The 12,950-nt window shown below is 58.7% G+C and overlaps 1 protein-coding gene across 1 annotated transcript in view; it reads left to right on the top strand.

Moving 5' to 3' along the window:
• Positions 1-12,950, top strand: part of SLC37A1 (solute carrier family 37 member 1) — a 29,432-nt gene continuing 16,482 nt past the window's right edge. Inside the window, exons 1-4 of the mRNA XM_058661588.1 lie at positions 1-136; positions 4,895-4,976; positions 10,556-10,688; positions 11,019-11,097. Coding sequence (XP_058517571.1) covers positions 81-136; positions 4,895-4,976; positions 10,556-10,688; positions 11,019-11,097 — 350 coding nt within the window. The 5' untranslated portion in view covers positions 1-80. The remainder of the gene's footprint in view (positions 137-4,894; positions 4,977-10,555; positions 10,689-11,018; positions 11,098-12,950) is intronic.

Below are 12,950 nucleotides of genomic sequence, written 5' to 3'. Positions count from 1 at the left end.
CCACCCCCACGTGCATGCCCTGAAGCCTTGGGGGTGACACTGGGACCCGGCAAGCACAACCCAGATCAGCAGCAGCGTAGATGGCTCGACTCCCCATGGGCATCCGCTTCTTCGTCTCTTTCTCCAGGGACCAGTGGTGAGTCATTGTTCTTGGGGCACAGTGGAGCCCTGACCCAGGCATCGCAGATGCCTCTCGTGGCCCTCTGCGGTTTCCATGGTAGTCGCAACTGTGAAAAGGGGCCCACTGGCTGCTGGAAGAGTCGTCCTAGGGCAGCGGCGAATGCTGGACCCCGGAGTGGCCGGGTTGGGCAGAGCATTCGTAGGCAGGACTTTGAATGGCCGCAGCTGGCAACAACAGCTCCCAAGCCCACGCTGTGGTCTGTTGGTCTCCTTCCTATGGCACTCTGCAGCACCCACCGCCCCTGCCCCTGGTGGGCGTTGGATCTGACTTGATATCACACTTTTGACCGAGATCCAGCCCCTGCTGATCCTCCTCTCACTTAAAAAAAAATATATTTGAAAGGTAGAGTGATACAGAGAGGGAGATTTCCACCCCCACGTTCACTTCCCACATGCCTGCACCAGCCAGAGCTGGACCAGGCCAAGCCAGGAGCCCCACCAGGTCTCCCACTTGGTGGCACAGGCCACCATGTACTGCCTCCCAGGGTGAACATTAAAGGGGAACTGGAGCGGAGTACTAGGACCCTATTCCAGGTATCCCTAAAGGCACCACAGCCCTGCACCTGCCTCCTTTCCGCCCCCTACTCCGGAACCTGCCCCCCACCCAGGCCATTGGGCTAGGTCAAGTTAGCCCCAAGTGTTGGGGCTCTCCTGCTGAGCTTCTTTGTTTTGCAACTGAATTTTGTAGCAGCTTGAACCTCAACACAGTCTGTGTGCTGACATTGGTAAGCCTGTTACAAGGAACTCCAAACTCCTGTGGGGCTGGGATCCAGCCAGCATTTTGCCTCTGTTACTTCTCCCCCTGCCCCTTGTTAAGGAGTGTGTGTGTGTGTGTGTGTGTGTACGCACACGCTCGCACCTACACCCTCCTTTATGAACCAGTTGACACTCCGTTGCTTGGCCAGTTCTTTCTGAGTGCTCCCCTGGGTGTGTTCACTGTGAACAAGACATTCTGTTATGGAGGTACAGCCTGAAGATTAAGATCAGGACATTCAAGAGTGATAAGGGACTGTTATCTAACCCACAGTCCCAATTTAAAATTCTATCAAATCCCAAAGCCTTTTTTTTTTTTTAAAGATTTTATTATTATTGGAAAGCCGGATATACAGAGAGGAGGAGAGACAGAGAGGAAGATCTTCCATCCGATGTTTCACTCCCCAAGTGAGCCGCAATGGGCCGGTGCGCGCCGATCCGAAGCCGGGAACCTGGAACCTCTTCCGGGTCTCCCACGCAGGTGCAGGGTCCCAATGCATTGGGCCGTCCTCAACTGCTTTCCCAGGCCACAAGCAGGGAGCTGGATGGGAAGTGGAGCTGCCAGGATTAGAACCGGCGCCCATATGGGATCCCGGGGCGTTCAAGGCGAGGACTTTAGCCGCTAGGCCACGCCGCCGGGCCCAATAACTTTTTTAAAAAGGATTTATTTATTTACTTGAAAGAATTACAGAAAGGGAAAGACTGAGAGTGAGAGCTTCCACCCACTGGTTCATTCCCCAAATGGCCACAGTGCTCAGGGCCAGGCCAGCCAGGCGCCGGGAGCTCCATCTGGGTCTCCTACGCGGGTGCAGGGCCCAGCACTTGGACCTTCTGCATTGGGAGGAAGCTGGATGACGAGTGGAAGAGCCAGGACTTCAGCCTGCACGCCTGTGAAGCAGTCCGCACCCGCACAGTGCGTGTGCTCACACCCCACATTCCTGATCCAGGAAGAAGTTGTCCCTTCCAAGGTGTCCGAGGTACCTGGGAGAACACTGATGGCCCATAAATTGCTTCAGCATTCGGTTTCATTGTTTCATTTTCAAAGATTTATTTGTTGTTAAGTTGGAATGAAAGAGAGAGAAGGAGAGATGTTTCATTCATTGATCCACTCCCCAATGGCTGTGGCATCCAGGGCTGGGCTGACTGAAGCCAGGAGCCAGGCAAAAAGAACTCTAAGCCCTCCCAACAATGACAGTGCATGCTGGAGACATCTGCGTGGCCCCCTTCAAACTCGGAGGGTTGCCGGGCAAGGTGGTGCAGTAGAAATTAGTCATTAGACACCTTCAGTTGACAAGCAATGAAACCGTGGGGCCAGAGTTGAGGGGTCACTAACGGCTGCAGCCTTCGACAACCAGCACCCCACATGGCCACTGGTTCCTGTCCTGACTGCTGCGCTCCGGAGCCAGCTCCTTGCTTATGGCCTGGGAAAGCGGCAGGAGTTGGTCCAAGGTCTTAGGACCTTGCAGCCACGTGGGAGACCCGAGAGAAGCTCCTGGCTCCTGGCTACAGTGTGCCCCAGCCCTAGTCCTTGCAGTCCGTGAACGCATGGAGTCCCATGTGAGGATGCGGCAAGCAGTAGAGGATGGGTTTGGAAACAGAGGAAGTGGAGTTGGCCGGATAGCAGCTAAAGGAAGACAACCTTTTCCCCTGTAGGAGCCTTATCTCCTGCCACGCACAGTGCCTATCACCCTGATTCTGCCGGACAGTCTGAGCCCCCCGCTGACCTTCCGGAAGGGGTCCCACCCCGTGAGGGTGTTTTACCTCTTGGAGCAGGTGCTGCTCCTACGTGGTCCTGCACTTCTGTGCACACCCCCGGATGCAGTCTGTCTCCGCATCCCCCAGCGAGGGGCTGTGCTGCTGAGCCACTGGGCCAGTGGCACCACCTGCAGAATGGCCAGGGAGGGAGGGGATTCTGGCTGGCCGCCAGGCCTGATCCCCAACCAACACAGTGCGTGTCAGGGCCTTCCTGCCTCCTCCCTGCTCTGTCTCCCCTCCTTGGGCAGGCCCTGAAGGCCCCTCTGAGGAGCCACGCTGTGAATCCCCACATCCTGGAGCCCTGTGAAGTTCAGGTCCTCTGGGGTGAGAGCGGAACGGGGGCAGGCACCTGCAGCCAGGGCTCAGCAGAGGCGCCCCGCGTTAGTGCAGGCTGCTCCGTCTAAGAACTGTGGGGGCTAGTGTCCAGCTTCACAGTTAAGATGCCCGCATCAGCCGCTCACTGTGGCTGCAGACCTGTGTCCTGCCCGGTAAACGCCAAGGGGCAGTGCGGGGATGCCTTCGGTGGTTGGGTCCCTGCCATTCGCATGGGACAGCAGGACTGAGGTCCCAGCTCCCGGCATCTGCCCAGGGCAGGCCATTGCAGGCTTGAGGGTGAGCAGAACGGGCACCCCCTCTCAGCTTCTCAAATATTATTGTTTTTTAAAAGCAAAGGAAACTCAGTTCCAAGACAGGGTAAGTTGAGGTCATTCATGGTCTCTTCCCTGTCCTGTTGTCTCTCCCTGACCAGATGAGCATGGTGTGGGTAGGAAAGGCAGGGCAGCTTTGGAGGGCTGGGAAAGTGTGGGGGCCTGGGATCACCAGCACCCCGAGATGTGTGGGGGCAGTGGGAGGGAACGCGTGTGTTGGCTGCTGCTGCTGGAGAACTTGAAGGCTGGAGTCTGGGGCGCCGCCCCCTGCTGTGCCAGCACCTGAGACGGGGGACAGGGAGGATTGAGGGGTTCAAACTCCCTTCCTGACTGAGAAGAACCCTTCCTCCAGGCTCTGTGTGTTGCCCACAGGGGTGGTGGGTGAGGGGGCCCAGCGACTGCCTGCGCCCCACATCCCCCTGCAGGTCTTCTGCCCTCTCACGCCCGGGCAGTGTGGCGGCGTCCCAGTGTTTTTATGGGCCTCGAGCGGAGCTGGCCGGCCTTGCTCACTGTCTCCCATCGAGGTCACTGTGATATTTATGTCAGCTCTGGAAGGTTGTGTAGAAACCAAGCAGCCAAAAATAAACATGATCTTAATGCCCAAACGGCTAGCGGGTGGCAGGAGACGGCAGCCCATTTTGCTGTTTGCCGAGCCAGCAGCCCCTGACGTGTGCCTGGGGAGCAGACGTCACGTCTTCAAAGCCCCACGTTTCTCTCTGCTTGGTTATCGCATTACAAACATGCATGGCCTCATGAGGGCAGAATGAGCACACTGTATCTAGTTTCTGCACCTGCTCCTGGCACCCAGCTGCCCTGGGCATCTCTACAGGGATGAGCATGCTGTGTGTGCAAAAAAGGTGATGGGTGGCTGCGGCTCTTGGGTCCCTCGGGTAACCAGAGTGACCCCAGCTGTGCCGCAGGGTGAGCCCATTACCTGTGGTTGTGCAGTCGAGGGGGCGTGGCTTCCAGGCATCAATCACTGGTGTCAGGAGGGGGTGGGGCTATGGAGTGTCAATCACTCTGGTCCTACAATCAGGCCCCCCAGAACCTCCTACAGGGCAAGGTTCAAAGAGCTTCCTAGTGGCAGTGCCCCTGCCCAGAACCCACCCCTCGCCCCATGTGTGTCTTCTGGTGCCCGTATATGCCCTTTGCCTCATCCTCTACAGGAAGTGTGCAGATGGGGAAAGAGGGTTCTCCCGAGCACTGGGTGCTGCCCCAGCAAACCAGGGAACCCCAGGTTGACAGCAGCCCCATCACAGGCTATAGATAACACCTGTGGCTGCTGAAGTGGGTGGAGCAGTCTGGGGGCCTGACATCAACCGGTGGGGTGGCGAGCAGGGTTGGCCTGGGTTAGAGGACACCTGGCATTGCTGGTGATGATCAGAAAGGGTTACTTTGACTGTATCTGAAGGAATTTCACCTTAAACAAGCCAGTGTGACAACACATGTGGTATGTCACCGCTCCATGATCAGGAGGACTGACCGGTGGGGGGTGGGATGTTGTGGACAGTGACACCGCTGCTGTCCGCCTTGCTCACACCTGCTGTCCGGCGTTGCAGGTACAGAGCCTTCATCTTCACCTTGACCTTTGTGCTGTACGCGAGTTTCCACTTGTCCCGCAAGCCCATCAGCATAGTGAAGGTAAGATGTGCTGCTGGGAGCGCCCTGTGCCGCCTCCCCCTCAGCCTGGCTGGGGACAGTCCCTCTGGTTCCCAGGACCCTGGGTGTGTCTGAGAGCTGGGCGGGCGGGCAGCTGCCAAGCTGGTAATGACCTAGGCTACGGGAGACCGCTTGGAGTCCGGTGGCACCTTCGCAGGTGCTGTTCCACCTTGCCCATGGGCCATGCATCATAGGAGGCAGGACCTTCCATGCTGAAGGAGATGTTTACAGCTATAGCTTTCACAGACACAGGTAGCACAGCAGGACCAGACACCTTGAGGACTCCTCGAATCCTCTCCCAGTGACTCACAGGGACTGGCCCCTGCGAGGACGAATGCTGCCTCTTCCCACTTAGGGACACGTCCAGACGGCTGCAGAGCCATGGCGAGCCCTGGGGAGCTGAGAGCCCAAGTGCAGCCTAGGGAGCCTGGGGGGGTTGGGCAGCTTGGTGGGTGAGCACGCCGGTGCCATGTGCAGGGAGAGAGTATCGGCCTGGAGCTGCCCATCCATCGGGACAGTCGTGGGCTGGCCGTAGGAGGGCCTGGCTGGCAGCCTTAGGGGTCCCCCTTACGGTCACCTTCCCAGGCAGCGCCCAAAGAGGACTCCGGCCCCCATGGCTTAGCCCCAAGGGACATCTCAAGGCCGGCCCTTCCAAGGTGGCCATACCCAGAGCACACTTCGTGCCCCTCCCTGAGAGTGGCCTTGGAGGAAGCGGATCCTCCCTGCCCTACACCCCAGGCCTGCCTGGCTCAGAAATCTGCTGAGAGACACCCACTGCAGGGTCCCCCCATGGCCACCCCCAGCTTGTGTTCCTCGGGGCCTGTGGGGGGGCTTCACTCCCAGCAGATGGGCAGCTCCAAGCTGACACTGTAGCTCACCCAGGATCTGACCACGCTGGCCCATGCCTGGGCACACACTTGCTTCAGGTGAAGCTCCTGGATAAGAGATTCACACCGCACACAGCTGCCCACACGCTGCGGTGCCTCGCTGGGCACTGGGCGTTCACTTGCTGCAGCTCATGCGTAAACAGCGTGAGCCAAGGTGCAGTGATTGTACCTGCCTGAGACCTGAGCCTGGGTCTCCTGGAATGGAACAGCAACCTGCTCTCTCCCAGGCGCACGTTAGCAGAGCTGGCTCCGAGGGAGCTGTGAAGCAGGACTCAGCCTTGGGAGCTCTGATAGGGCCTGTGGGCATCCCACATGTGCCACAGCTCCAGCCTCTAGATAAGTCCTCTATAAAAACTGTATCTCCTGGGCTGCCTTACGGTGTTGCAGGTTCATCTGCTGCCTATGCCGCCAACATCCCACATTGAAGCATGGGTTCAAATCCCAGCTGCTCCACTTCCCATCCTGCTGCCTGCTAATGCAGTCAAGCCTGGTCTGAGAGCTTGGCCTTGTACCCATGTGGGAGACCTAGACCTAGCTCCTGGATCCTAGCTGGATGTGGCCCAGCCCTGACCTTCATGGCTGTCGGAGGAGTGAGCTATAATTGCAAGATTCTTCCTCTCTGTCACTCTGCCTTTCAAATAAACAAAATATCTTTTAAATGATGGCAGCATGGTTTGGAGGATGGCTGAGAAAAGCGGCCTTCTGCCTGCTGCCTTCTCTCCCTCCCGTGGCCGAACCTCACGGCTTGGGGCAGGTGTCCTCCCACCAAGCGCCAGATCCACGTGGGGATCTAGGGGGGCCACAGCAGAAACCAGCCGGTGGTTTAGAACTCAGGCTGCGGAGACCCTGGCGCCAGGCAGAGGGGTGGCTTGAACAGTCTGAGGGCCCACCTCTGTGTGCACCAGGGACCTATAGAATACCTGTAAAACCCTCAGTGTGAGTACTGGTTTGAGTCCTGGCTACTCTACTTTCAGTCCAGCCCCCTGCTTGTGGCCTAGGAAGGCAGTCGAAGACGGCCCAAAGACTTGGGACCCTGTACCCACGTGGGAGATCCAGAAGCTCCTGGCCCCTGGCTTCAGACCAGCTCAGCTGTGGGCCATGCAGCCATTTAGGGAGGAACCAAAAGATAGATAGATAGATAAATAGATAGATAGATAGATAGACCTGCAATTCTGACTTTCAAGTAGAATAAAACTTTAAATAAAAAAGTTTATATGTATGAGAGCCCAACATGATGGTTCAATTGGCTAATCCTCACACTGCAAGTGCCAGGATCGCTTATGGGCACCAGTGTGTCTCCCAGCTGCTCCACTTCCCATCCCGCTCCCTGCTTGTGGCCTGGGTAAGCAGTAGATGATGGCCCAAAGCCTTGGGACCCTGTACCCACTTGGGAGACCTGGAAGAGCTCCTGGCTTCAGACCAGCTCAGCTCCGGCCCTCAGCCACTTGGGGAGTGAACCTGTGGATGGAAGACCTTTCTGTCTCTCCTTCTTTCTGAAAAATCTCCTCTACCTTTCCAATCAAAACATTTAAGTCTTTTATGTAAAAAAGTCCATATGAAAGAGTGGCTAAGAATGAATCGCCCAGGCAAGTGTGGAAAAGATAACATTTTTATGATACAAGATTAAGATATGAAAAAGAAGAATAGATTCCCAAATACTGAATCAGTTGTGCTGCACGGATATAGATAGAAAGGTGTTGAACAGAATAGAAATGACAGCTGTGACAGGCGACAGACTAGTGTAGTTGACTTAGGGAATGGTGTTGGCACAGCAGACATTATGTCTAGAAGAGATAAAAATCGGATCTTGCCTTACCTGCCCCCTTCCAGGAAAAAAAAAAAGATGGAAGAAAAATTTGAAAGGGTATGATGAGAACACTGAACACGGTTACAGTTAGGCCCGTCTCAGCGTGAGGCTGGAAGGTGGGTCGGTGAAGGGGAGGGGCAGGCAGATCCCAGGGTTCACGTTCGGCAGGATTTTACAGGTGCCAGTTGCTGCTGAGACCCCGTCTGCTGGTTCATCCACCATGCTCATAGTAGCCAGGGCTGGGCTTGGCCGGAGCCGGGAGCCAGGGGCTAGCGGGAAGCTGAATGGGGCACACAGGGGGACTGGAGTGAAGTCCCCCCAAGTACGGGAGGCAGGGGTCCCCGTGGTGCCCAGCACTGTGTGTCACCCACCCCCGGAGGATACCTCAGAATGAATGAGCCAACACAGCCTAGTGACCACGTGAACAGAATACGTCATTCCCTGCACTCTGCGTTTGTGGATATACACACACACACACACGTGCACACACACACCCCACACATACATGCAGGGCCCCTCTCTTCCCCTGAGTATGTAGGGGCTGCCCAAATCCCCTGCCCTGTCACCCCTCTCAGAAGCAGCTCCTGGTGCCCCCTCCTGGCTCTGTGGTTTTGTCCTGCCCACATTCCAAGTCCGCACCAGCTGCTGGTGGATGTAGCACAGAGGTCCCAGTGGCTGCACCGGCTGCGGGTGGACACAGCACAGATGCCCAGGGGCTGCACCGGCTGCGGGTAGACACGGCACAGATGCCCAGTGGCTGCCCAGGTCTGTCTTAGTGGGCACAACACAGATGCCCAGTGGCTGCCCAGGTCTGTCTTAGTGGACACCGCCACAGGCCAGTCCTTCCAGTGCCCACTGCAGGTGGAAGCCCTTGGTGCTTCCTGGAGGTGGCATCCCCCAACTACCTAAGGAGTAAGGGGCAGTGCACTGCAGGAGGGGACTCTGCTGGCGAAGGTGCCCTCCCACTGTCCCCCTTCTGTGCCTGTCGCCCACTCACTGTACCCCTGCTGTGTCTGTGCCTGCCTCCCACAATGCCCAGTTCTTCCTGAGCCTTGCACTGTGGCCACCACCCTCCAGATACAGCCCAGTTTGCTGTTGGCTTCTTGTCGCTGTGCTGGGGTAGTGGCAGCTCCCGGGGCTTCTCCTCGGGTGTGTCCTAAGCCATGTGCCACAGTGTGAATTGGCTGCCTGATGCAGCGGGTTGATTGATGCCCTGCTGAAAGCTCTCCTGTAAATGGATTGCAAAGGAAACCGCTTTTATGGGACACGAATCCCAAAGGACTCAAGGACGCCCCGTGTGGTGACAGACACATGTCGAAGCACTTGTCTGGGAGAGGTCCAGCACATCTCAGCTCACATGAGCCTGACAGGGCCCTCCCACACTAGGTGTGGGGGTACAAGTCGTAGAAACACTGAGCACAGCAGCGCTGTGGAAACTAACATGCGGTATTCAAATTCCCCCGGCAGCCAGGACACTGAGTCACGGCAGGGCTGTGTCGTAGGCTGGACACCAGGTCACGGCAGGGCTGTGCCACAGGCTGGGCACCAGGTCACGGCAGGGCTGTGTCACAGGCTGGACACCAGGTCACGGCAGGGCTGTGTCGCAGGCTGGACACCAGGTCACGGCAGGGCTGTGTCACAGGCTGGACACCAGGTCACGGCAGGGCTGCACCACAACCTGGATGCCAAGCCACAGCTGTCACCCTGAGACGCAGTCACAGCAGGTCTCCTGGGGGGCAGCATATGCTCACGGGGGCTGGGGCCTTGAGCAAGGGGGCCGAGGTCCCAGCTCAGGCCCATCTGTGGCCAAACGTGACATTGGAACTCACTTCGGCTCAGTCTCAGCTCCGCTTGGGAACAGCCACAGTTAGGTCCCTTGGGTGTGGCCAGACTGCCCTCGGGAAAAGTGGACAGAAGCCCCTGACCTCCAGAGGGTTGGGGAAGAGCAGGGGCCAGGGACACAGCAGGTGGCCAGCAGTGCTGCTCAGAGACCAGTACCCGGTGTCTCTGGGGACAGCTTGCTGTAGCCCGGTGGTAAGTTTGCCAGGCAGAAGGCTGGGCAAGCATTCCCAAGCAGTGTGTGACAACAGGACAGCCCAGCTCTGGAGACACAGCCATGAGACCACCTGTGTGCAAGGCCTTAGGGACGTGTGCCCCAGTGCCACCAGCTGTCTGTGTATGTCCAGCTGCCTCCCAACAGGTGGGCCATGCTCTAAGTGAGGCTGGGCAGTGAGTGCAGGCTCCCTGCCTGGGTGCTGCACCTTAGCCCCAGAGCCAGCTCTCTGCCCTGCCCTGCCCTGCAGACCCCTGGCCACCCTCTGGTGCCAGCTCATGCAAGGCCACCCCTACCCCACTCCCCTGCACCCTCCTCCTGTGCCCTGGCACTTGCTGGCTCCATATACCATGTGGTGGCCTAGTGGCCACCTGAGGTGTCACCGGCATGGTCCCGGTAGGCTCCTGAGGCCCGTCGCCACAATCCCCTCCCCCAGGCAGCCGCAGGCCTCACTGCTGTCCCCATGCGTGGTCTGTGTGATCCAGCGCGTCATGTAACAGGAGGCCACTTTGTCCTCTTGGTGCCTGGCTGCCTGGGCTCTTGCTCGGCAGCCTGAATCCATGGAGAATGTCCCATTCTTCCCTGTGCCCAGGTGCTGCCTGCCTACCGGGCAGTGCCCAGGCCCCAGGGCCAGCTCTCACCAACACCCTGCAGGTGTCCTTGGTCTCTAGTGGCCACGTGTGTGCAAGTGGAGTTGCTGAGGGGTCCTGCCAAGACCACCCCTCAGCAGCAGGTGCCCTCGGCCACCCCGGGGACTCACTCCCTGCCCCAGCAGGAGGGGCAGCTGTGCTCTGTCATGCCCTGTGTCCCCCAGGGGGAGCTGCACAGGTACTGCACCACCTGGGAGGAGGCTGACGTCAGATCCAGCGGCGATGGCGGCAGAGCCGGGTACGCGCCCCCTCGCCAGCTCCAAGTCAACCAGACAGACTGCGGCTGGGCACCATTTGGTGAGTGCCCGCTGGACCCGCTTCAGCAGCAGTGGCACCCTTCCCAAGCGTTGCAGTGTTTCCATGGCAATGCCTAGACTAGGGCAGCCCTGCTGTCCACCACTGGTCAGCCTGGAGGTTGGGGGGAGAGCAGGGGAGGTGCCCTGGAGGCAGCAACAGTAAGTCTCCCTCCTACGAGCGAGTGGCCAGGGTGTGCTCTCCCTGGCGTTTGGGGGTCACCAGGATCAGGACAACTTCTGCTCTCCCCACACTGCCAGTCTGTGTGTCGGTGGCCGCGCCCCCAGCAGTAACAGACGCACTGATCGTCCCCCCCAACCTCCCACCCTGCAGATAAGAGCAACTACCAGCAGCTGCTCGGGGCCCTGGACTACTCCTTCCTGTGCGCGTATGCCGTGGGCATGTACCTCAGGTAGGTCGGCAGGGCCCGGAGCGGGCGTGCTGCCCCCCTGGCAGGCCACTTTCCTGTGGCCTGGGAAGAGGCTGGGTCATGCGGTGCCCGGCTCCACCCCCAAGGCCGAGGAGCCCCACACCTTGCTTGTAAGCCACGACCCCAGCCCATCCTCCAGGGTGTGGCCCCGGGCGAGTTGCTGTGTCTTAGGACTGTGGTGAAAGGAGGTGGACAGGAATGCACAGTGCCCTCCCTCTGTTCCTGGCTTGGCCTGCGTAAGCAGCAACAGGTGAGGAACAGGCATCAGCCGTGTACGCTGAGCCAGCCCTGGCCAGAAAGCAGCAGCCAGGGCAGAGCCGCCTGACACAGAGGCTGCGCTGTGCAGGTCTCCAGCACCTTGGGAGTTGGAAGGATCCCCAAGATCACGGAGCTGGAGGGCCAGGTGGTCTCTGCCCCTGGGATGTGCAGTACCCCCTTCACTGGATATGTAAAGGGACATGAAAAACCCCCAGCATTTGTGGTTCTGCAGAGCTGGGAGGGCTGTGGTGAGCCCAGGGTGCCCAGGCAGTCAGCTCCCCAGGCAAGCTGAAGCTCAGAGGCAGCGAGATCAGGAAAGGAAGCCAGGTGGGGATAGACAGGAAGGCACCAGGGGCTGCGGCCACTCTCCCCCAGCACACAGAGGGCTCTGCCTTCCGAGTTGCCAGTGCCAAGACCCAGCAGCCCCAGCAAGCCAAGTCGGTCACGTGGCATTCATTGCTTTCGCTGGCGGAGCTGGCTGTTCAACACCGTTCATCGACAAAGTTACTGAAACACAATGCTCCACGTGATGTGGTATGTCCCCACCGTCCCCCAAAGAAGTCTCCTGGCCCAGGACTTCACCAAAGGGACTTCTACTAGGACCCCCAGCCCTGTGACCAGGCACCTGTGTGTCTCTGCTGCCCGAGCGGATAGCCTTGGGGGTCGTTTGGTTCTGTGCGGTAGGTAGGTGGGGTCGGGGTGACCCCCAGGGTCCTGTCTGGCAGGTCCCAGCAGGTGCACCTTGACTGATACAACAGGGTGTGGGCCTGTTCTTTGTTGGCCTGTAACAGAGCCAAGGTGAATCCAGGGCCATGCTGGACAACGTCACTAAGCCCTGGCTGGCGGTCCCGGCTCCCCAGTCCAGGAAATGGGTCCTAACCTAAGATGCGCACATCGAAGCAGAAAACCCGTGAGCCACAGGTGGCTGGTGTGGCCCAGCTGCTGCTTATAACACCGAATTCCTCCACTCTGCTGTGGTGCTGTAGAGGCCACTGACGTGGTGATTCAGGCGGATGTGTCTGTGGAGTGGACGCAGTATGAACATGCCAGCACCACCTCCTGGGGCACCCCAACAGGCATGTGGGTCTATCTGCCCCGCGGGCTGTGGCTTGTCAGGCTCCAAGAGTGACCAGGCTAAGGATGATGGCATCCGCAGTGTTCCAGCAACTGCCGGGGCGGCTCCAGCATCAGCTGGCACCATCTGGTGTCTCATTTGCTCGCTAGGAAAGTCAGGGTGTCGCCCCGCAGGTAACATTTCTGTTACAACAGTGCAGCAAGTGTGAGGTGTGTGTCAGTGTAGGTGGTATTAGGCGAGGGTGGTGGGAGCCTGCTGAACACGTGCCAAGGGGCAGGACTGGCGACGTCACCCTCCTGGCCATAGTGCAACTCCAAGGTCCCCCCATTACTGCTCAAGGGGAGTGGAGAGATTGTACCCCACCCCGTGGACCCAGACCTGCCTCATGGGGTGAGGGGACTTGCAGTGTCGGAGACAGGTAAGGGTGGCTGTAGCAGAAGGCGGTCACCACAGAGGGACAAAGTTCCATCTTCCCTACCCCGCCAGGTGTCCTCCAGCCCAT

This window comes from Ochotona princeps, chromosome 3, assembly GCF_030435755.1.
Source record: "Ochotona princeps isolate mOchPri1 chromosome 3, mOchPri1.hap1, whole genome shotgun sequence".
Classification (NCBI taxonomy): domain Eukaryota; kingdom Metazoa; phylum Chordata; class Mammalia; order Lagomorpha; family Ochotonidae; genus Ochotona; species Ochotona princeps.
The sequence above is the reverse complement of the archived record's forward strand: the minus strand, read 5'-3'. Positions and strand labels throughout refer to the sequence as shown.